Source organism: Phyllostomus hastatus, unplaced genomic scaffold (genome assembly GCF_019186645.2).
Source record: "Phyllostomus hastatus isolate PE091 unplaced genomic scaffold, TTU_PhHast_1.1 phas_contig_148, whole genome shotgun sequence".
Taxonomy (NCBI): domain Eukaryota; kingdom Metazoa; phylum Chordata; class Mammalia; order Chiroptera; family Phyllostomidae; genus Phyllostomus; species Phyllostomus hastatus.
In genome coordinates this window covers 1,983,086-2,008,040 of record NW_025333607.1, presented here as the reverse complement: position 1 = coordinate 2,008,040, position 24,955 = coordinate 1,983,086, and the positions used below count along the sequence as shown (strand labels likewise).

General features: G+C 47.6%; 1 protein-coding gene across 6 annotated transcripts in view; it reads left to right on the top strand.

The window, feature by feature from the left end:
* RYR2 (ryanodine receptor 2) overlaps positions 1–24,955 on the top strand; it is a 540,637-nt gene that overhangs the window by 283,777 nt on the left and 231,905 nt on the right. For all 6 annotated transcript variants that reach the window (XM_045860807.1, XM_045860777.1, XM_045860769.1 and 3 more), the window contains 7 exons: positions 3,360–3,455; positions 12,365–12,483; positions 12,827–12,960; positions 15,467–15,708; positions 19,742–19,934; positions 22,040–22,256; positions 23,925–24,029. In XM_045860807.1, coding sequence (XP_045716763.1) covers positions 3,360–3,455; positions 12,365–12,483; positions 12,827–12,960; positions 15,467–15,708; positions 19,742–19,934; positions 22,040–22,256; positions 23,925–24,029 — 1,106 coding nt within the window. The remainder of the gene's footprint in view (positions 1–3,359; positions 3,456–12,364; positions 12,484–12,826; positions 12,961–15,466; positions 15,709–19,741; positions 19,935–22,039; positions 22,257–23,924; positions 24,030–24,955) is intronic.

Genomic DNA, 24,955 nt, shown 5'->3' with positions numbered 1-24,955 from the left:
CTTTAGAAGCTCATCTAGCTAGTGTATTCTTACCTGACTTGCTGAAGTAGAATAATGCACACAGTCCATTCATTTGTATGATACCTGTGCACACACACATGTGCACACACACTCGTAATTCAGGAGGAATTCTGTGTCACTGAATGAAAATTTTTTTGTTATGAACATACAAGGTCTGTCCAGAAGGTATTCAGCCATGTAACATGAAAAATAGAGACATTTATTGAAGAAGATACAAGAAACACTGCACATAAAGCAATGAAAACTCAGTCCCTTTCAAAGTAGGCACCTTGGCACCTCACACAGTTCTCCCAGTCGCCATCAGCTGCCTTGTCATATTTTCCTGAATCTCATCAATGGTCTGAAGTACCTTCCCTTTCTAAGGTGATTTTAGTTTTGGGAAAAGCCAGAAGTTGTAGGGAGCCAAATCTGGGCTGTAGGTGGCTGAGTCACCTGGGTGATTCGATGTTTTACCAAAAAACTGCATGAGAAGTGATACTTGAGTGGGTGTATTGTTGTGGTGAAGCTGCCAATCACCAGTCGCCCACACCTGCGGCCTTCTGAATCCTCTGAATAGTTATCATGGAGGAATGTTCAAGCTTAACACAAAATTCAATGCAGATTCATTGCTCTCCTTGCTCAGTCGTTTTGAATGCGATGGCCACACAGCACACATGCTCGCTCAACACTGTCTACCACCCCCAATGACTAGTACAGTGAAGTCGTCATTGTTTACAAATGCACCTTCCAGTCCACTCTCCTTGGCTGCCAGGTTACAGTGATGTTGAGCAAACTGTGCTCATTATATTAATGGTGGCTGGACTTTTTCCAGACAAATGTCATATACACATTAGAGTTTATTGAGATATTAACAGATTTCCTAATACGTTTGTTTCGTTGGAGGAATGAACCCCTGCTTGACTTCATGTTGCTAACCTGCTTTTGAGCATGGCCTTCTTTAAATATCGATCTTGGACGAGTTTTGGATGTGTGGTTGAAAGAGTTGCTCCAGCCTCCTGTGTGCACAGGCATCAGGCATTGCCGTCATGGCTGTGCTGCTGGGTGCAGAGAGCGGGGCCTTGCCTGAGTGGCTTTACTCTGCGCGTGTCAGGCCAGAAATTACGTAGTCCTTCAACATGTAAGAAGAGTTGTTGTCTTTGACATACTCCTCCTCCTTGGTATTATTCAAGGCATATTACTCTTTTTAGATTTCCTCATTTTGATCAGTGTCAGTGGAAAAAATATGTATTGTGTGTTTGAAGGCTGTTTTTTCCCTCTAAATGTTCAAAACTTTCAGTCCAGAGATACATAAAGTGGCTGTGTTTATACTTTCTTTTTTATAAACTTTGTCCTTTTTCTCTTTTATTCTTGATTGGCATTTAGCTTATGTTTTTAAAACTGCTTGGATATATTGATCAATTCTACTCTTATTTACATAGATCACTTTTCTATGTATTAATTTCTACTTTTCTTGCTATTTATTTTTCCTATTTTATTTATATTTACTTGGTGATGTTTTCCTGTATTTTAAAAGGAATGTTTATTTAACATTTTTACCCTGTAGCTTAGCAGTGAAAGTGTTCAGTTAATTTTTCCCTGAGCAGAGTTTAACCATCTGTCTTTGGTATTTTAGGTAGCATCCCTGCTTTTGATATTTATTAGACAGCCTGTGCTTGTGGTATTGATTTCATTTTTGTCTCTGCTTTTAAAAAACTTCTTTTATTCTTTATTTTTTAAATTAATTTCTAGTTTCATTACATTACTGTTGTCAGAGAAGCTGGTCTGTGCCATTTCTGTTTGCAGTGTTTAATGACGTTTTCTTTGGGGCTCACTGTACTGTTTTCCTAAATGCCCCATGGTTTATTAAGAAGGCTTATTCTTACATTATTTTTTTCTTTAAGACTCACCTCATTGGTAATATTTGGTATCTAGAAGGTATGTAATATCTTTAATTTAAAAACCAGAGGCGAAATGAAAAGAGTTAAATTTTAACCCAGAGACTCTGTGAAGACTGAGAAACCTCACCACACATGCTCCCCAAAGCTGCTGTCCTGAGTCAGGAGCAGAGCGTCTCACAGATCCGAGGTCCCACTGAGCACAGCAGGCTCCTCCTGCTCCATGACACCTCGCCCTGCACACGGTCCCGGGCACCGTAGCTGTGCACTCAGCAGGATGCTGCTCGAGTTGGCGTTGCCTCTCACCTGTAACCCTGGGGCTCTGCTCAGGAGCTGTGGAGCAGAAGTCTTCCTGTCTTTTCTATTAGGATTGCTTCTCGCTCTCAGGTCAGGTACCAGCTGTTGGGGGAAAGAAGACAGGTGAGGACAGGAGTCCTGGGGTGTAGGGGCACCCTGGGACTGCAGGGTCCCCTTGGCTTGGCTACATCGGGGAGGCAAAGAGGCCAGTCATCCGAGTTCAGCTCCTGACTGCCCCTGAGCACGGCCAGGCCTAAGTAGAGACTGTTCTTGCACCTTTCTCCCATACAACAGCATGATGTGTAAAAGTATCACCCACCCGTTGGAAACCGTATCCTGTGTGTTTGTGAGCGATCTTCTGGGTGTAAGAGTATAATTTACACAGAGCATTTACCAGATTTATCTTGAAAGAATTGCATGACTTGAAACATTGAAAGTTTTCCATTGAGTCTACAAATCGGGTTGAAAGAGATCGTCGAGGTCACATAGCATTTTCATAAAAGAGTGTCACAGAAGTATGGACAGCTCGAGGTTGAGCAGAGTTGGAATAGATGACTTTACTGCAGCTCTCAGAGTGTTTCTGTGCAGGTGAACCTCTAGATGGGAAGGAGAGATGCAAGAACAAAGGTTTTCAGCCCTGATGCCCCAGGCTTCCCGCCCCCCCCCCCCACCCCCCCGCCTTTCCCTCACCCCCAGTCCTGGTGCCATGTAGCTCCCTCTCTGCCTGTTACTGCTGTCACTTGTCTCCCACGCTCTGTGCTACGTTTCCAGGAAAAACAGAGGTACCCTTAACTCCTCTTGTGTGGGCGAGAAAGCAGAGCTCTGTTAGTCAGCTCTCACCATTAATTAAGAGCAATGAGTGCCAGACCCCAGGGAGGGAGCTCCAGGAACTCCTGGCTTCCCCTTCCCCTTCATTATCTCTGTGGTGTGAACTGCTGCCCCTCTAGATCATCCCTTCTGCTGAGCACTCAGGCTGGATGTTTCCTCTCCTGTCCACACCCTCAGCTCTCTTTGTGATGCCTCCAATTCATGTGTATATTTGTTTACGTTTTAGATATACAGTATTGGTATTTTGTTCCTGGTCCAGCATTTTAGGGCTACTATTAGCTTGCTGTGTTTGGAACTGGAAAAATCACATAAATGTGAAATCTGCCTTTTCTTTCACAGCGGCTCTCATTAGAGGAAATCGTAAAAACTGTGCCCAGTTTTCTGGCTCCCTGGACTGGCTGATCAGCCGACTGGAAAGACTGGAAGCTTCTTCAGGTATGTTTTTTCAGTTATCTCCTTGTATGTTACATAATTCCTCTTTTCTTCTGTTTTATGTCTTTAAAGGCATTGACAAGCTCTGAGGTTCAGTGAAATGTAAATGTTTTTCTTTTAGTAGGTTAGATATTTTACTTACTGGCAATAGTATCCATATTTTTATCAGTTATTTCTGAAAAGCAGTCTGACAGTATCTCCCTCATTTACATTTACAAGAGTGCACTTGAGCCCTGGCTGGTGTGGCTCAGTGGACTGCACTCGGGTCTGTGAACCAAAGGATTGCTGATTTGATTCCCAGTGAGGGCACATGGCTGGGTTGTGGGCCAGGTCCCCAGTAGGGGGCACATGAGAGGCAACCACACATTGATGTTTCTCTCCCTCTCCTTCTCCCTCCCTTCTCTCTCTCTAAAAATAAATAATGAAAAAAAATCTTAAAAAATTTAATAAAAATAGTGAAGCTCTGAAAGCCCCACAAAGCCACATTCCTGCTCTTCCCTTAATCAGTCACTCCTAAGTACAGACAAATGTGTTGGTTTGGAATTCCCATTTTTAAATTGTGTTCAAATGATTATATAGACTTAGAATTAATTAGTTTTCTAAGTCATATAGCACAGTACTGTATTTTATAGGGATTCCGTAAATAATAAACAGTCGGTGTCATAGTGAAATAGTCACAGGCAGTAAACCCGATCGTCTGCCTCTGACACGCGTGCTGTCTGAGCGTGGTGCTGCAGAGACTTACGGGGATTCCCAGGCCGGCCGGATCGCCTGGTGCCGGGCCCGCCGAGCCTGTTGTTTCTGTGCTGTTTGTGTAGCATCTTGTTAGCTGCGCTGCTATAGTACTGATGCCCCTCGTGTTATTTGTGTGTTTTTTTTGTCAATCTGCTATACCAGTAATGAACTTGAAGAGAGGGGCATGATTTCATTCATCTTTGTATTCTCTGTATACCTTCTGGTAGGTAGTTGGTGTTTATTATATTTGGCAGATGAAGAAATGAACCAACAAACAAATGAATGTTTGAGTTCACTTAAGACATTGTCTGTCAATAAAGAAGAAATTTCATGACTTTTAAGTGATAGAGACCCATTCAGGGACAGGTTTGTTGGAATTGGATGAATAGAGAGATAGAAGAACTGATAGTTGTGATAAAGAGGGTTATTTTAAATTACAGAGTGCAATTTCAGAGTTTTAAGACTTAGGAGGAAGAGAAATTTGAGTCACACTGAGTTCTAAGATGTTGCTGGATTGTGCAATGGCAGAAATAGTGTAGAGAAGGATATTGTTGATTAAGAAAGTACAAGGCTTATAAAATGAGGGTTTCCGGGGAATCACAACATGAAATGACAATATATTGAATGAGGAGAAAACTGAGGACCTACTCAGAAGAAGGGATCACATTAGTGGCAACATGGTTTTGGCAGCAGTTGCATAAATGGATACTCTACTGGGTCAAAGTGCAGAATTGTGGGCAAGCTCCAGTCAATGCAGAAGAGTATGCTGGTCCCTTCCCCTGACCCCAGGATTACAGGGAGGGAGAAGGGATCAGAAAGACCCTCAGGACAGAGTATTAGTGTTGATCAGCCAGCAGCTCCTCTTAAAAAATGCTCAGAGGAAAAGAGGGAGAGAAAAGGAGAGAACAGAGCCAAGCATCCTTGTGCTCAGCCCAGCAGAGTCCGTGTTTACAGTCTTGGGTTCCAGGCACAGTTGCACTGGATACAGTTGCTGTGTGCTGTTATCTTTCCCCAGTCTGTCTGTTGTTCACAGGCATTTCTGCTGAAGATCAAATCCCTGTGCTCACGCAGAAAGCATGGTGAGCATCAGGAGTGGGGAGGACCCTTAGAAGGTGCTCCGCCTGGCACTCCCACCTCAGTGGACAGGAACTAGAGGCACAGGACCTTTAGGTGACTGAATTGAGAAGCTAGAACTCATTGTCATGGCCAAGATGAAAACCCAGGTCCCTTACATCAGGCTCCAACATTTTAAGTGTCAAAAATATTTTTCACTAAACAGTTTTTTTCTCTATGGTAGTTATTACATTTGTGCTTTTAATTAGCTGCTGTTTTCCCAGAGGAAATAGAATGGTACTTAGTTTTTAGAGATAGTAACAACAATGATATGTGCATATATACATAAATGTATATATTTATGTATATACAGGGTGGGGCAAAAGTGGGCGTACAGTTGTGCACACGTGAAACTCGCAGTTTATTCTTGTGTCAGCGTTTAGTAATTACTGTACGGCTTTCCATGCGAACAACTGCAGACCTGCTTCTGCTCCCCCCCCTCCCCCACCGTAAATTGTGAGAGACACAGTCTATCTCTGTGTCGTTTGTAGATTTCTGCACACTCACATACATTGTTTCAGTGGCAGTGGCTGTTTACCGAGTGCACATTTGCTTTCTCCTCTGGGATTGACGTGCCCTCTCCTGGGGTGTCCACCTCTGGCCACGTCATGGATCCTCTGTGCCCCTATCTGAGCAGTGGAGCAGAGCCGGGGGGCTCAGTGAGCCCTAAATTTCCTTCAGAAAAGGTCAGTGGACAAAAATCAGACTGAATTTGTGCAAACTTAAATAGAATCCTGATGAAAACTTGAGAAAGCCAGCACAGAGGTGTGGAGCTGGTGCTGCACCGGAAGTAGATCCTGAGAAGGGCACAGAAGGGCAAGCTTGCCTGGGAAGTGAGTGGATATGAGCCGAGCAAAGAAGGGCCAGGGAAGGTGTGCTGGCAGGCATGTGAGCGCCCAGGGAACTGGCCTGCTTTCCCTGGGGAATTCTGGGAACTGCAGATCACAGGCCTTAGATATAGCCCATCCGGGGGCAAGGACTGGGGTGTCAGTGAGCAGCCTGTGTCCGTCGCTGGCTGTGTGCTCCAGGGGCTACCGTGGGTGGGAGTCAGGCAGCGTCCCCTGAGTGGGAAGGGTGCAAGTCGGGGCCAGGCCCTAGCGGCTCTGCAGCCCAGCTGTTAGTCTCCTTAGGTGACAAGAGGCTCTGAAAGGGCAGCTGGACAGATGTTTGACACTTTCTGCCTCATGTGAAGTGGACCAGATTCCTGAGTGAGTGCACACAGCAGCACTGGAGGATTGGAATGGGGTGTTAGGACAGCCACTGTGAACTTCTTGAGGGGAAAAGGTAAGGTAGACAGTGTCCCGGGCCTCACGTGTGACTATCTCTGGGCCAGTTAACGGAGGTCTGTGTGAGCAGACAGAGGTGATGGAGGTCGTGGACTCCTTAAGGCTGCACATTTCCCAGAGACAAGCTGGCTAAGCTGTCAGCCAGTTGGGAGGCTGCAGACTTCCTGAGTATTTTTTTTGTGTGTGTAGTGGGTTCCCCAGCGTTTTTGATAATGGCAGTGGTCTTCTTCAGGGTGTCTGCCAATCCCTTCCACTCTCAGTGGGTGCCGTGAGTGATGTTCCCTGTGGGGAGTGGCAGCAGAAAGCATCTCTGAGTGGCCTTGAACTGCTGAAGATTTGCACCCACACACAGTACAACCGTGGGCACCTGGAAGTGTGGCATGCTTCCAGAGATGCCTCAGCCAGACCTGGTGGAGCACAAACTCATCACCTCTCAGACGGAAAGCCTTGCAGCCCATAGAACCCTGTGTGCAGGAAGCTCCTCCTCTGCACCTGCTAGTTGGGAACAGTGACTCAGAAAGAGTCTGAGGGCTCACAGCCCCTGCCGCTAGTGGTGGGAGGTCCCAGTGACCTCACTGAGGGGCCAGCAGCTCATGCAGCACTGGTGACAACAGAGAAGGAGACCGTTTTCCAGGAGATGTTCTCCTTGGAGAAGGCAACTTGGCTGTGGGTTCCAAGCTTTCGGGTTTGCAGGAGGTCAGCGATGGTGTGCCAGGAGAGTCGACACCGAGCCCCACACAGGACACTCTGTCGGAGTCAGGATGGCTCTGCAGACTTTCAAGGAGACTCACTTTTATGAGCTGTTGGCATCAGTGCCTGCTGGGCCCATTCATTCCCCCACCCTGAGGTCACCCACCATACCCACAACCTCATCTGTCACCCAGTCCAGTGACTGGTGTCTTAAGCGCGACCCTGAGTCATGTAAGTCATGTTTAATGCCGATGGGTCAACGAACAAGACAGGGAATGATATGTTTTTCCAAGACATTCACTCTGAAGGTTTGAGATAATGTGTTAGCAACTGAAGGTTACTGATTTAATGGATAGTTCAGACCCTTGTCAAAATTACTCATTTTTGAACAGTGCTGGAAATGTCACCCTAACACTACAGCCCCCTTTGCATCTCAGCAAAGCATCCAGTTGTAGCTGGAAAGGAAAAGAGGGTGGGGGGAGGGACTGCATTTGGAGGGCGGCTTCCTGTATGTGGATGTATTTTACCAGCAATGTGAAATGTGGGAAAAGATGCCCCCCAAAGGGAAGCCCAAAGAATCACAGCCTTCCTTTCTGAATGGAGAAAGATGCTGGGCTGCCTGAAACCTGCACCCTTCCCAGGATGCTTCTCTAAGAGCCCGTGTGTCGGGTAGTGGCAAGTCACACTGCTAGAGCATGGTCCTTGAAATGAAAAGGTTCGGCTACCTCTTGTGACATACAATTGATCGATTTTATAATCGTTTTCCATAGTTACTCTTTTAACCATTTCACTCATTAAGCACAAGGCCTAACAGACTGATTATTTGTCTTACATTTACCAACTTAACTAATTTTTATAACTAACCTTAATTCCACTTCTTCATACCAATGAATCAGTATCTTTTCCTGAATTTTCCATTTGATCAGTATTATTTATTCAGTGCTTTCCTACCTGCTCTTAATTTTTAATTTCTATTTAAAAAGAAGCATATCATTAACATTTCCATGTTGCTCCTTTTTAAAAAACATTTATTTACCTATTTTTAGAGAGGGGATAGGAGGGAGAAAGAGAGGGAGAGAAACATCAGTGTGTGGTTGCCTCTCATGCACCCCCCACTGGGGACCTGGCCTGCAACCCAGGCATGTACTCGGACTGGGAACAGAACCAGGGACCCTTTGGTTTGTGGGCCTGTGCTCAATTCACTGAGCCACAGCAGCCAGGTCTCCCTGCTACACCTTTTTGTTTCACTTCACTTGTCCTTTGTACTGTTTTGTCACAACCATGGAGCAACAGCAGATGTCTTTTGCACCGCTGGGACCCGGCCCTGTTCATGCACATGGCTCCTGCAGCGGCCCAGGACTGCTAACGTCATCTCCACTCTGGAAACAGGGATGCTCGGGCACCGAGAGGTCATGAAACTTGCCTGAAACTTGCCAGGACGCTGAGCTGCCCACCTGGGCTGGAGTCCATGTGCGCACCTGTGCAGGACACAGCTGCCTGACAGCCGTGCCTGCCATCACGTCAGCATCAGTGTGTCACTCCGGTCCTGTGACCGCTCGGGCAGCTCCGGTGCTGCTTCCGTGCTGTGTGCTCTCGTGTTTTCTCCCAGTTGTCCCCAGCGTCATTCCTCTGGTCTTCCCACCCATCTGCCATGTTGTTAGATTTACCCAGAGCAGAATGTAAATCTTCTTTCTTCCATTTGCCTTCGGGGAACCTTGGGGATGCTAATAATAAGGTCTGACCAAAAAGTTACATGAATTTTAACTCCCAGGTTGGGGTGAAAATAAATGCATCCGGTGTTTTGAGTAATCAGAATTCCTGGTTTCTCTGATGTTAGGGTCCCTGGCCCTGCAGTGACCTGGCAGTTCCGTGTCTCCACCCCCGGGGGTCAGTCTGGTTCACACCCATTGGCACCTGGGTTGATGCCTTCCTATTTGCTCACCTGCAGCTCAGACCCCAGTTTCCATGTGATGTGTCAGTGGGGGCCGCGCTCCGTGTGTCGTTGTTCGGGGTCATCACTCCCACTGGCGGTCGGATCCACACCGGATCCCCCCATGTACCCATCAGGCACTGAGAATAGGTTTCATCTAAACCCGCATCCACCTTGGTGTCCTGTGATTGTTTACATTTGGTGCCTTGAAAGTCAGCCGTTTCCTTGTTTTCCCGTGAGAACGTGAGGCAAGGTGCTCATCCGCATGCCGGCCAGCTGTGCCTCAGCGGCGATCAGTCCGATTCTGCGCACCCTTCCTCTCGAGTGTTGAGGGTATGGGGCTGTGTCCCCAGGCTGCAGGCTTCTGGACAGACAAATTCAGACCAGACACTGTGCTTCTGCTTGGACACTTGTTTCCAGGCTCCCATGCAGACCCTCCACCAGTTCTATTCAGCCTAGGAGAGTCCAGGGCATGACCCAGGAGGACAGAACAGTGCAGTCAACTTTGACCCCAGAGGCGGCTCCCACTGGTGGAAGCCAAGCAGCAAACGTGTGATTGAAAAGCAAACCGGGACACTGTCCGGGATCACAGCACACATGGTGCAGAGCGTTGTCAGCCACTGTAGGCCTAGGGTGCTGTCAGCGACATTAGTTCTGAATGTTCGCTACATCCTCAGAGGTTTTTCTTCCTCCTGAGAACAGGAACGATTCAGAGACTTACAGCCGTAACAGTTTAGGCAAAGAACTAAATAGCACGTGTATTGTATGCTTGCATGCTCAGGTTTGCATTAGTCGAAATTAACCAAGTCCTTGCTTTCAGGGGTTCATTGTCCAATGGGAGGTTGAAATGAAAGTGAGTGATTTCAATAAAATGTGACAGATCCCATAGAAAAGGAATAATTCGTCCCAGGGTGTTGGTGCAGACGAACCCACGAGGCAACGTTCTGCCTTTGAAAGGTGCTCCAGGTCTGCAGCATTGGAGCAGGGAGCATGTGGCAGTCTGAGGGTGACCTGCGCGGGGGTGGGAGGTGGGAAGGAGGCCACCGCACCGCAGGGCCTTGCCACACTGCTGGTCCTGGGCCAAGGACAGGGCCTGACTGGCGCTGAGTGAGTGTGTGTGCTTCACATCTGCGTGGAGGAACCAGCCACTCACGCTCTGTGGGGAGGGGTGGTGGGAGCCGAGGCTGTTGGGGTCAGGCTAGCAAGTGAGGGGCTGAGGAGCGGGGCCAGGGGACAGGAGGTCAAGGTGGCTGCTGAAGATTTTACACAGGGAACTGACCTCGATGAAACGCACATTTTAGAGCAGCAGTTTTCAACCATTTTCATCTCATGGCACACGTGAACTAATTGTTAAAATTCTGCCCACCCCCCAAAAAGTTTTTTTCTGATCTGAGAAGAAAACAGGTGTAATTTTGATTCATTCACACCAGATGGCTTTTGTTGTCTTGGCTGTTGTCAGTTTTTGACAATCTAAGGGAAAAGAGGGCAGTGCCCCTGACTAAATAGTTTTAAAAATTCTTGTGGCACAGTGGTTGAAAATCGCTGCTTTAGAGCGATAACCGTCCATTGTCTGGAGGACGGAGCAGGAAGGGAAGAGAGACAGGAGTCCGAGAGGGAACAGGGAGCTAGTCCCTGAGACTAACTAGGCAATAAATTAGGGCCCGGATTTAATGAAATTCAGTGAGGAGACTGGGGGAAATGAGAATGTGGGAGAAGATCCAAAATAACCTGAGGCTTTTAGCTTGAAGATGTGGGTGGATGACGGACCAGAGAAAATATTTTACCTGTATATGTACAGAGAAAGGTAACAGGTTAAGTTTTGGAGAAGTGGGTTGGAGGTGCTTGAAGACGTTCTGGGTAAATGTCCAGAAAACAGTTAGGATGTGGCTTTAACACTGGCCTGGAAACGGCAGCCGCAGGTCTTGTCACTCCTGCCCACTGCGGTGCAGCGTGCCTGTCCGGTGACGGTCCGGGAGAGCAGTGCTGGCGTCAGCCCTGAGTGCTGCCACTCGTGTGCTGCATGTGCGTGAAGGGGTGGGTTCGCTTATCTTTGTTCTGTAAGATTAGGCTTCTGTAGACCTGCGCACACCCCAAAAGGGAGCCCTGAACTGGGCGGAAGGCAGGTGGGGCGTGTTCTCTCTCACTTGCTGTCAGCAATCCTGAGGAGCGACCAGGTTGCATGGATTGATGAAGTGTTGGGATTTAATGAAGAATAAGTAGAAGTGGATATGGCATCCTGCTTTGTTATGATTGTTTCTAAATATGTTTCTTTTTTTAGGTTTAAAAACTTATTTGCACAGATTGCAGCAAAATAATGTTTTAACTACTCAAATTTTCCTTGTATCTTGATGTTCCCACCCTCTGCTTTTTAAATGGAGATGTGATTGACATGGACCGTTACGTCTGATGTCAGGTGCACCAGTCGAGTCGGTGTCTGTGTCTGTCGTGACAGGAGCTCCACACCGAGTCTGGTTGCCGTCCTGCACCACACACAGATACAGCTCATTTTCCTGGTGCTGACGCTTTTCAGATCTGCTCTCTCAGCAACTTTCAAATCTGCAGTAGAGCATGATTAACCGTGGTTACCTTGCTGCACATCACATCCCAGAGAAAGATGTGATCCTACTTATTAGTGGAACCTAAGAAAAACAACAACAAAAAGAACCATCCCAAATCCCAGATACAGAGGTACGCCTGCCCTCAGCCCCAATCCCGCCGAAGGGCCGTGAGCCAGTTCTCCAAGGTCCCCGGGGCGCTGCTTCCTTTCGTGCGCCTCCCGGCAGGACTGCCTGCTGAGCCGGCACTGTGTCTTCTTCGCCTTTTCCCCACCAGACAGCTGTGATCTCATCGTTTCCACTTATCAGTCCCCACCAAACACCGCCCACCCCCGTCACAGTGCCATGGGGATCCGCACACGGAGCACCTGAGTTGCACAGGGTGGGGCGAAAGTAGGTTTACGGTTGTCTGTATGGCAAGTAATGCAGTAATTAATAAGTGATCACATGAGGATAAGCTGTGTGTTTCGCACACTCACAGTGGTAAGCCTGCTTTGGCCTAGCCCTGTTCTCCGGACTGAGAGGATGAAGCCAGAAAAGGGAAGGCGCTGACCATTGTGGACAAGCTAACCTTCTATTTTTTTCTTTCTCTCTCATCTTCAGGTATTCTGGAAGTCTTGCACTGCGTGTTAGTAGAAAGTCCAGAAGCTCTGAACATCATCAAAGAAGGGCACATTAAATCCATCATTTCACTTCTAGACAAGCACGGAAGAAATCACAAGGTACTCGAACCCCGCTACTGCCATGAATGGATTGTGACGTCATTGTATGTGTGTTTTTAAATTGAGATGACCTCAACAAGGTGTGTCAGATGATTCAGGAGCGCTTTGCCTCTTCGCTGTAATCGGGTGGTAGGGTTCAGTGTTTGCTCTCGGCGTCTGTGGGGGAACGAGCTGTCCTCAGTGGATGAAGGACAGTCATGAGTGCGTGGCTGCAGTGCCGTCACAGTGAGACGACTGCGTCAGAGAGAACCAGAGGAGACACGTTTGCGCCTGTGCCCAGTGCTGCTGGCACTTGAATGTGGGAGGGGAATTGGAGTCAGCTGGCGGTGGTCTCTCTTCTCAGGTTCTGGACGTCCTGTGCTCCCTCTGCGTTTGCCACGGAGTGGCCGTCCGCTCCAACCAGCACCTCATCTGCGACAACCTCCTTCCAGGACGGGATCTGCTGCTGCAGACGCGCCTGGTGAACCACGTCAGCAGGTGGGTTCTGCGGGGCAGCGTCCCGGATGGGTGGCCGGGCCGAGGAACTCACACGCTAGTTCTGTAGCTGAGACCCTGGGTGCTCTGTTTGTTTCATTAGAGGGTTTTTAAAGTCTGTTTCCCTAGTTAATAGTGTAGGATTTGTTTCTCTATTAAAAATAGAGGAACCGAGCAAACGTACATTTATCTCAGACAAATGCGTCAGAGCTCCCATCTCACTTTGTCGTGCAGCCAGATCACAGCTGGCTTTCGGGAGCACGTAGGAGCTAGTTGGGCAGAATCCTGTTTTACATCTTAACCTGTAACTGAAAACCCTGCCCTTCCTACGAACTTCAAAGTGCTCACCATATATAATCAAAATGTTCAATTTGAATGTCCAAAATATAATAAGTTCTACAAACAACCTGCCAGTGAAACTACATTTTTAGGAAGATCCACTGTCCAAGGTATCAACCAGGGAGGATGGGGCACCAGCCCCTGAGCAGAGGGCTTAGTGCCTGCTCTGTCCTGTCTGTGTGTGTTCCGGGTGCTGCTCGCCACGTTTCACAGAGTAACACTTGGGACCTGGACACGGAACTCAGGTCTGGCCTCAGAGACGGAGCTCATGCCATACTGCCTTTCTTGTACAAAACAGCAGTAGTGATGTTACAGAAACAAGCACCTTCCCCCAAGGTCTTTTATTTTTACTATGGTTCTTTTTTGCCTGCTGCTGATATGGACTGTGGCCCTCAATGCCAGAGTTTGGTAAAAAGGAAAGGAATGATTTACTCAAAAGTTGTACAGGTTAGGAGTAATGGCGGAAAGTCACTGTTAAACCCCAAAGTTCCTTTAAACACCCACAAACACACACACACAGTCCTGCCTCCCCTTGCCAAACAAGGCCAGTCAGGGGATTGTATCTCAGGAAAAGAAATAACCCTGCAGCTCAGCTGGGCTCCTGTTCTTAATCCAAAACCACATCCTCATGGTGGGCAGGAGAATCCTCAGCATCCTTTCAAACCACATGGCTAAGAGAGAGAGAACTCCGCACGGCTGCTACATGCTACTTTCCTGCTTCTTTCTAAGCTGCATGGTTGAGAGAGCCCCTCTGTCCACTCTGACACGGCGTGGTAAAAGCCCCAGCGTGGCTGCCATGCTTGGGTTTAGATCCCTGTGTGGATCTTCCTCCACAACCCCATTTCCGACGCCTCCCACAAAGGGCCACACCTGCCAGTAGTCTGGTTTCTTCTGCCTTTCTCGGCTGCCATTGTTAGTCTGGGCAGGCGTGGTGGCGTGGCCCTGTGGCGTGGAGTGAATCATCTCCAAGCCTCTCAGGGGTGGGGTGGTGGGGAGCTGTCTCCCAGCTACATCAGGGGTCGAAGTCATGCACATGTCCCTGCCTCCACACAGGCTGTGAAGCTAGCCTACTGTTACTGATACGCAGAATAACCCTCAGCCCTGTGCTGCTGCGTTTCCCAGCCCCCAGCTAGGCTTGTGGGGGCCCCTGGGCCTCCCAACCTAAGCCCAGCCCCTCAAGTCTGTACCCCGTTAAGTCTATACCCCGTTCAATCTACACCCTGTTAAGTCTACACTCCATTAAGTCTGCACCCTGTGACAGAAATAACGATAAAAATACAGCTTACTGTGAAGAAAATAGTATTTGTGATACAGTAATAACTGTGATGCCCTGCACCTAGCAGCTGTCCAGGAAGTACTCATTACTTCACTGTTTTAAAAGAAAATGTGGGGATTTGGTATTTACTTTTATATTGTGCTTTAAAATAGGATTGATTTGAGACGACCTTCATTGTTCTCTACAGCACGGGTTCCCAACCCCTGGGCCATGGACTGGTTGGGAAGAGGCTGTGAGCCAAGCTCACCTGAGCTCTGCCTCCCATCCCCTTCCCCCAGTCCATCCTCCACAGAACTGGCCCCTGATGCTGAAAGCTCGGGGGCCGCTGCTCTGTAGAATGGAGCTGCTGTCAACGAGGGGAGTTCCCTCAGACCTCTTGTGATTGTTACTGTTCGCACAGGGTGCACGTCCCCTTATGAAAGCCAGTTAAATGATGAGCTAGAAATGGCTTTTGTTCATAAGGAGGCAGCGAGAACAACAAGCCGACCAGTCACCTCGCTCCTTCAGTGACAACATGACGTGCCTCACCATACGTGTCAGCTCACGAAGGCGGCTCCCTGTCCTGGATTGATACCAACTCCCTTAATTCGAGAGGCGGACTGCTCTGAGTGTCTCACTTAGCCATGTGTAATGGAGTACATTACGCTTAAGGGGCAATTGAGAAAAAACAGTACAAGTCCCCTGAGTGACATTGCCGTTGCTGGGGGCCCAGGAGGCAGAGGCTGCTCTCTGCACGTCCCCAGCCTGTGACTGTCTTAGTCATTCTGTAGTGCTTAGGAAACAGGCCTTCTATGTCTCGGAAGAACAGCACTAATGTTCAGAATGGTGAGGTGAAGATATAACCAGTGAGAAGCTTGTTCGGGTTTCCTCACATGCATTTCTCTCTCTTTGAAGCATGAGGCCCAATATTTTCCTGGGCATCAGTGAGGGGTCTGCTCAGTACAAGAAGTGGTACTACGAGCTGATGGTGGACCACACGGAGCCCTTCGTGACAGCTGAAGCCACGCACCTGCGTGTGGGCTGGGCCTCCACAGAGGGGTACTCCCCCTACCCCGGCGGGGGCGAGGAGTGGGGCGGGAATGGTGTTGGAGACGACCTCTTCTCCTACGGGTTTGATGGCCTGCATCTCTGGGCAGGTGAGTACTGTCCACTCTGCCTCACAGCCTTTGGAGGGAGATCATTGCCCTTGCAGTCCTTTTCTGAAAGCTACCGATGTGGCTTATATTGGATGCATTTATTACTCAGAACTTGAACATTGAAATGATGAATGAGAGTATTAAGCGAAAAGCAAAATTTCACTAAGGGAAAAAGAAAACATGTAGTTAGAGTACATTTTCAAAGGACTATATTGCTTATGAACAATATGCAGTGATTCCCCACTTATCTGCTGGGGTATGTTCCAGGACCCCCAGTGGATCCCTGTACATGTGGGTTGTACCGAACCCCTGTACACACACCATCATTTTTCTACACAAACCAACCTTTTCTCTTAAAGAAAGCACTTGACGGCTTCCCTTTGGCACATCTGCATTGCCAGCATCACTGCTGTTGGGCTTTGGGGCCGTGACCAAGTCCATAAGCACTGCATTGTCACTACAGTTGTTATGAACACAGCTGAGTGTCTGCCCGCAGCGGGCACGGATGCCTAGGAATGCTGGACAGAGGGATTACTCTTGTCCTGGGTGGGGAAAGAGTGAGTGGCTTGAGATTTCAGCATGTTGCTCAGAGTAACACACGATTGAAACTTAGGCTTGTTTATTTCTGGAATTTTCCATTTACTGTTTTCAGACCCTGGTGGACTATTTTAAACCGAAACTGTGGAAAACAAAATTTCAGATAAGCGTGTACTTCTGTGTTTAAAAGGTGACATTTTGATTTATGAAACAGTTGCAAAGAGCTTACTTGTTTCCTACTTACTTTAATTGGTGTTTGCGAAGCTTTGGCTTCTCATATAAAAAAGAACCAAATACAATCCCTGGGAAATAACTGGAAAAGATAGACTAGGTTCCACTTCCTGGTAGATAATTCAACCTCAGGAATCTGTGATTTTTAACCTGTATTGTGAGGAATCAGTTTCTACTCATGTGATACTTTGTTTCAGAAATGTGGAACTGTTTAAAAATAAATGTATAGTTCATTTCACCAGCTGCCAGCTCTCAGCTTTTATGGTTGAGTATATATATATAAATGAGCCAAATACACACACACACACACACAAAATAATGTTATTTTGTAACACATTAGCATATAGACAATACAGAAAGTTACCTTGTATTATGAAAAGTTGAACTTTGTGTCTTGTGGAATGAGAGTGTTGGATAGGTCCAATAGCTTAGAAAAAGAAATTTAAAAATTGAGTTGAATTAAACCTAAGTTTATGGCAATGAGTTTGGAAATAAAAGCATTGCACACAACAGTAACCTAACAGCAGTCCCTCTGAAGTTTTTCTGTGTGTGGTGCCAGCAGCCCTGTAGCTGGGCGGCTGGGGCTGGGACTGGGGGCCTGTCCAACCTCGGCCTGCCAATCACAACCTGCCCTGTGCACAGGTGTGCCGCGCTGGTCAGACTATGGTCACCATGTCTATCCCCTTCGTCAAATCTTCCTGCCGACCAAACAGAGACAAGGAACGGTAACTTCAGAGGACCCAAAACAAACGTAAAACAGAGTTAATGTCTATTCGTAACAGACTATAATTCTCTCTGAGAATTCTCTCTCTCTCCCTTAGTCCTCTAGACTGCTCTGCATGAACTGGGTGGGACTCAGGTGAATTAGAAAGAACGTGTTCAGTGTCCTCTGGTTACACAGGTGGGCGAGGTCCGGGAACTGCTCTGATGAAACAGTGCTGAATTGTTTCTAGTTATCTCAGCCATGGAACACCACTTATTCACTTTAATGATTGCATTGGCCTGAAGCTTTTTCTTTCCACACACAGAAAGGACACAGTGCTTACAGAGTTGACCTGTGCATGCTATGCCTTTCATGGCAAAGTATCTGTTCAATAGAGCAGTAAAAACAAAAAAGAGATCAGTGAATCTGGGAATGTGTCACAGGAAGACTGCAGAATTTCAGGGGAAAATTACCTTGAAACATTGTGTCAACTGAAAATTTTTTTTCTTAAATGACAAGGAAATGTGTCCCTATCATGCTTGTGCTGAAAGGTGTGTGCTCTGAGCCACAGGGACTTAGAAATGCTTTGCTCTAGATTGATTCCTCGTTTGCAAGGACATGTTTAAGTTAACTGTCCTTTGACTGACTTACTGCGCGATCAAAGGATGTAGGAACTGAGATAACCTCCCTGGCGTCTTTCTCCTGTTCCTTTGTTGCTAACGGTTGAAATAGAGTTCAGAGTATCAGATGTCTGTGCTTGCTGGTCTGGGGCACGTTCTTTGTCACTTCAGGCTTTGCACCTGGGGAGTGGGCTTGGAAACTGCCTGTGGCTCCTCAGCAGGAATTTTACGCTGTGTCTTCACCCGTCTTTCTCACCTACTGCCTGCACAGGGTTGCCACGTCCCCTTCTCTGAATGCAGAATTGGATTTAGAGCATCCAAGTCCCATGTCTGGGTAGGAGCCAAAAGTGTGAAAAGTCTCGGTACCTTTGGAGAATTTAAATGTAGAAGTATGGAGGACTGTTATCGACCAGTCCAGTCCTTTCCAACAGGACTGATGTGGAAGGCCCACCCTGCCTGAGTTCTACAAACTGTGAATTCTGTCCTTGTGACAGCTCTGCAAGGCGATGGCCTGCAGTGCAGGAGGGATGAGCTGACTTGTGGTCCTGGATGTAAGTCAGACTCTGCTGTCTTCCCTTTGGGTTCCTGTAGAGAACAGGCACATGGTGCTGTGGGCTGGAGGTGGGTTCAGGTGAGTGCAGCTCAAGCTGCTTGCGAGCAGGCTCAGCGAGGTGAGCTCCTGTGCGGCTGTGGCCTCGGGCCATTCCCTGGGACCTCGTTCCTCTCACATGCTCATTCCAGCACAGCAGAACCACTTACGGTAGTGGCTGTTAGAGAGCCGCTGGCATCAGTGTGGTAGCACCCCTCAGGCTGGACAGTGTGTTGGACTGTAGCGTACATCTTTGCAGTAACACTTTTACCAGCCACAGAGATTGAAACAGATAAGGACGTGCACCTTTTTCTGAGAGCTGCATCACTTCCACATGATTTTTTAGAAGCTGGCTGTATGGTGTTCAGGGAACTCTGGAGGAGTTACTTGACAGTGAATGTATTGCTCGTAGATGTGAATATTGGTAAAATAAAAGTGCACACATTTTAAAACTAGGCCTCCTCTATTGCTGGCATTTTAAACCTGCTGGGATTAAAACCTTGGCATGCTAGAAAGTTAAAAGGATATCATTAAGAATGCAAAGCTGTATCATGAAATATATTTTTGTCTTTGCTCAAGTTGAGAAATTCTGTGTGTTTATGGGCGTGTGTGGGTGAACCTCCTCTCTTGGTGTCCCAGTGCACCCAGGGGGCCCACTGGTGAAGGAGCTCTGACACAGTCAGAGTGGGCTGAGCCCTGGGGTGCCAGGGCACCAGCTGGCGTTTACCAGACACATTCTCATGCCTCACACTGTGTGCTGCTGCAGTTGAGAAGCCAGCCAAGGTCTCCCGCGAAATAAATGCTGAAACCACAAAGCAGTTGGCATATATTTGCGTCTAGCAAACAGCGTGTGAGGGAACTGTCACATTTTCTGCTTTCGCTGTCTGTGTGTGTTTTTATTTTATGAATCAAAGGAAATCGAATAGCTTAAAAAAGGACTGGCATGAACTGCCTGGCCTTTGGTTTAGAAGAAGTGAGGTTTATCGAGGTTAAGTCATTTGGTGAAGGTCCCACAGGTGGTGGATGGCTGGTAGAGCAGCTGTTTGAACTCAGATCTGATCGGGGCTCCCTCTATAACATCATTGCATTATGAGCCCTAAGATGATTTCTGCATAAAATGCCATCCGTCCATGTGTAGAAATTCCTGCATATCAGAAGGGCCATTTGTAACAAAGCATGGATTCTGAAAAAACAAGCAACTCCTTTTTGACAAAGGATTTAACATGTAATGTCCCGCGCATCTCAGCTTCTGTTTCAGTGCTGTGCACTGACGGGCCACTGCCCAGCTGTTCAGACCCCTGAGCACGATTCTCTGAGATGAACACACACTTCTCTCCTCTGTGTTTCCCGAAGGTTGTATCGCTAGCACCGTGAGCTCTCCGAACCAGCACCTGCTGCGGACGGATGATGTCATCAGTTGCTGTTTAGATCTGAGTGCGCCGAGCATCTCATTCCGCATCAACGGGCAACCTGTTCAAGGAATGTTTGAGAATTTCAACATCGACGGCCTCTTCTTTCCCGTTGTTAGTTTCTCTGCAGGAATAAAGTTAGTGTTTCTGTGTTTTTGGCCTGTTTCCCATCCCACTTATACTTCCACGGTCACTGCACTGCCATCCCTGCTTCCCTGTCACTCCGCCCTGGGTCCCCAGGGCATCAGCCTGCCCCTTACAGGAAGGGGCAAGGTTCACCCCCAAGGAGGATCTCGGGAGGCTGGGGCTGTGTCCACATGTCCATCCCTCCACTCACCCCTCCGGCCAGTGCCCCGAAACATTCCAAGTTCATTCTTTTATTTAATAGGGGAAATGAACAAAACAGTGTGAAAAATATCACTTATTTTTTCTATTTAGTTGTATTAGTCTTCTTTCCGTCACATTTCCACACCCCAAAGCCCCTCATTTCCACAGAAAGTAGAGGTGCTGCTGTTTTTGATGAAGGTAGCTGCCCTGTGCTAACCTCCACCTGGTACACCTGTAAGCCGTCTCTGCCTGCAGTCCACTGCCTCTGTGTTTCATCTAACCCTGTGTGTTTCTGCTGCTACCAGAAGAAAAGAGAGACTAAAATGATAATTCTTTGAGTTCTGCAAAGAGGACTTGACTAGACATTGGTCTATTGTGACGAGGGCCCCAGTTACCTGTTGTATCGATGCACGTGTGTCTGGACCTACTTCACGGGGACTGTGCACTCACTGCAGTGGCCTGCATGCCTGCTGGCTGCTCTTCTGCTGGAACCCCTCTCGGAGGGATGGTTCCTGGCTGGCTACAGAAGTGCTGCCCTGAAGGGACAGAGTGGTGACGAAATGCCAGCTCCCCAGCACCAGTGCCCTCTTCCTGTGTGTCTGCACACACTGTGCTTATAACAATGCCCTCCTGCTGTGTGTCTGTGCACACTGTTTCCACCAGTGCCCTCCTCCTGTGTGTCTGTGCACACTGTGCTTATAACAGTGCCCTCCTCCTGTGTGTCTGTGCACACTGTGCTTATAACAGTGCCCTCCTCCTATGTGTCTGTGCACACTGTGCTTATAACAGTGCCCTCCTCCTGTGTGTCTGTGCACACTGTGTTTCCACCAGTGCCCTCCTCCTGTGTGTCTGTGTACACTGTGCTTATAACAGTGCCCTCTTCTTGTGTGTCTGTGCACACTGCACTTCTACCAGTGCCCTCTTCCTGTGTGTCTGTGCACACTGTGTTTCCACCAGTCCCCTCCTCCTGTGTGTCTGTGCACACTGTGTTTCCACCAGTGCCCTCCTCCTGTGTGTTTGTGCACACTGTGTTTCCACCAGTGCCCTCCTCCTGTGTGTCTGTGCACACTGTGCTTCTACCAGTGCCCCCTTCGAGTGTGTCTGTGCAACTCTGTGTGTCTGTGCAACTCTACTTCTCTCTGTGAGCTTCTGGTGCGGTTTATAGTTTGTGCTGCTTCTCATTTTTTGTTTTTGGTTTTTTTTTTGCTTTTTATTTTATTTATTGTACTGTATTTTTTTGGCCTGGAACTGAAACACAAATTAGAAAAAGAAGCACAAAGAAGATGAAAATTTGAGTTTATTTTTGTCAGCTGAGAGCCCAAGAAATCAGTAACATTTAGCTGTTTTAAAAAGGTTTCCAAGGGGATGCAGATTATTTTTATTAAATGAGTATGATATATAAAAGATATCAGTAAGTTTTTGTTGTTTTAAGAAGTAAGGTTACCTTTTTTCTTCAGCAAAAGAAAATGTCATTTGAGTCCCTTGAATGTGTCACTGGGCAGCGGGACCCTGGGAGGTGACCTCACCCAGCCCTGATGTGTGCAGAGACTTAGAGCAGGTCTGCTCTTTCTCTGTTGACGTTTGGGCACCTTGAGATGTTAAATGGCCAAGGCCTGTGGCCAGGAGTTGCGTTCCCCTGGGACTGTGTGTGATGCCTGTGCTTTCGTTAGTGCCTGGTGCTGATGGGTGTTTGCTTGACCATAATTCAGCCGGGCTTTCTCTCGTGGGCCGTTTTGCCTTTTATCATTAGAGGCTCTTGGACTGGAAGGGGCTGACGTGGTGATGGTTCTCAGAGGAAAAACATGTGGCTCCTGATTGAGTTAACGTGTGCTCACACTTAGTTCCTTGTGCCTTGTAGTTGACGAATCCTCTGTGCAGCCCAAGACAGAACTGACACCGACTGTGTCCTTTTCAGGGTGCGCTTCCTGCTTGGGGGCAGGCACGGAGAATTTAAGTTTCTCCCTCCGCCTGGCTATGCTCCTTGCTATGAAGCTGTTCTGCCCAAGGAGAAGTTGAAGGTGGAGCACAGCCGCGAGTACAAGCAAGAAAGAACTTACACCCGGGACCTCCTGGGCCCCACGGTGCCACTGACTCAGGCCGCCTTCACGCCGGTCCCCGTGGACACCAGCCAGGTGCTGCCCTGATTTCCTGTGTGCGAGTGCTTTCCACGCTTGGCTGCAGCCCGGGGTGGTGCATTTTTCTGTGATACAGTTGATGTGTGTGAGGGAAATAAGTTTCATAGAATAATGCTTTACCGTGTCAATTTACCTATTTTCTGTTCTGTTCTATTTTTTGGGTGGTCCTAAGGCACTATATTGCCTTTATAACAGTAATGAGCCATAGCCTCAGGTAATGAACACATACGAACTCTAGAGAGTACTTTCTACACAGGGTGGACGTGGAGCTTTCATTTCTCCCACCTATGTATGCCTGCATTTTTTAAATGACTTAACTGACCTTGACCTTGGGTAGGGATTGAGATCATGGGCTTAGAGTCAAAATGCCTGGGGTCAGGTGCCTACTGGGGACACACAGGAAGTTACTCATCTTGTTGAGTGGGATGCTAACAATAACCTGTTAGCACGGTACTTTGCAGATACACACCCAAGCAGTGTTAGTCGTTGTAGCTGCCGTTCTGTTTTATTGACGTGGGAAAAGTCCCCTCACTGACAATGAATTAAACATTGCTTCATTTTGACGGTGAAGTAACTTCAAGGGGGTTGGTTAGATATTCAGAGTTCATTTGTTTTTGAAGATTAAAGGTCTTGTTTCTAAAGTCTGAAGTAGAATTCATAGCAGGCATCAAAGGCTTCAGCTTTTTGGATTCACCCATTTAGCTCCTTGAATCATATTTTTTTAGTCTCTCCAAGTGGCTTTTTACATTGTGTTAGAATAACTCAGAAGCCTTTTTAGTAGCTAAACTTCAGTTTGCATGGTGTTGCTGCAGGTGGTGGGCTACACACCGGTGCTGCCAAAGTTCAGCAGTGTCCGGGCAGGAGCAAGGACCTGGGCTGGGACGGACCACTGGGCGTCAGGGTCGCACACTGAGGTTTTCCTGATGCCTGGGTAACCCCGCTGCACTGGGGAGAGGTGGCAGGAGGGCCTGCTCCCTGCAGGATCCGCACGCTCCACGTGCGTCCTGGGCAGTTGCTGCTCTGTTTGTTGAGGAGCTAGTCGTGAGGGACACACAACCTTACCTTGAAAGTCATTTCACGTTCCTTATCAAGAAGTCATTAAACTTCCTCTTTACAGTGGGAACATGAGACAATTTTCCCCCTTGAGGATCATGTTCGGAAACCACTAAAAATAACAGACTTAAGAGAACACATAAGTCACCTGATCAGATGCTTTATGGACTCACTGAGCCAGTGAATCCTGTCTGTCTGCCGAGCGGCCTCCAGTGCAGTGCGTGGATGTGACCGGATTGGGGCGAGAACTTCACATGATTCCCCTTTAAATGACGCATGCTCCAGTGGGCAGCACCCCTCTTCCTCGATGGTGGCTGTCACCACCAAGCTGAAGCTGTTTTCCTTCTGCGTAACTTTGGTCCATAAATTGGAAACCTAAGTTGCTACCTGCCCCTGCAAGAAAGGTTCCAAAATTTATCTAAAGAATGTTTAGCTAACTAGTTATATTTAATAATCAGGTTATACTAGGAGGTTTAGAACCTACTTCTGTTATCACATTTCAGTGGTGTATGAGAAAGTTCTGTTTAGTCTGATTGCAGTGAAGATGAATAGCGAGGTTTTATTGTATTGTTTTCTTATGTGTTTCTTTTTCTTTTTCTTCTTCAATTTTAGATCGTGTTGCCTCCCCACCTGGAGAGGATCCGAGAAAAACTGGCTGAGAATATCCATGAGCTCTGGGTTATGAACAAAATTGAACTTGGCTGGCAGTATGGCCCGGTACATAGTTTTGAAATTTATTTTCAGATTCTGTTAACACAAACTTGTGAAAACGTACCAGTGACTTTTTCTCACCCCTCCTGCTGTGTGGTGGAGTGAGTGCACTGGACTGATTTTCTCATGCACATCAGTTTGGATCAGTTTTTCTTTGGGGAGGGAATGCTGTGATTGGCAGGTTCATGGAAGGAGGCTCAGCTGCCTCGACTGTTGAACAGTTTTCCATCTTTATGCTGAAAGTTCTGTTTTAAACTAAGGTTAACATAGGCAGTGCACATTGCTCTCTGAGGTGCTTAGGCAGAACTCTGTGAAGTTGGACGTGAAGACTGAACGTGGAAAGAAGTCAGTTCATGTGCCCCTCTGGTGAGCCTTCTCTTAGTCCCCACGCCATGGAGAGTGCGTGTCCATGGACAGAGGTTGCAGGTGGCTTCATGGGGCATCAGGCTGAGAAAGAAGGACACCTTGTGTTTCCAAATGATTGACTTTAAAGAGCTCAGTTTAGCACTGGCTGGTGTGGCTTAGTTGGTTGGGGCATCATCCCATAAATCAAAGGGTCTGGGGTTTGATTCCCAGTCATGACACATGCTTGGGTTGTGGGCTCAGGGTGTGGGTGAGAGGCAACCAGTCAATATTTCTCTCTCCCTCTCTCCCCCTCTCCCATCCCTTTTCCCTCTCTCTAAAATAAATAAGCAGTATGAGGATAAAAAAAAAACTCAGTTTAGAGTTTGTCAATAAAATTTAGCTTAAGTAAAACCAAGCAACTTCCTGTTTAATCCCAGGGCATCTGTGTTCTGCAGGACTATGGCAGTACTTTCTTTTTGTCACACCATGAGTTATGTTTGAATGAAGAAATGAGTGTCAGATGTCGAATGAAGAAATGATTCCTTGTGTTGGAGTCAGCTGCCCATGTGTCGTGTGCAGGACATTTG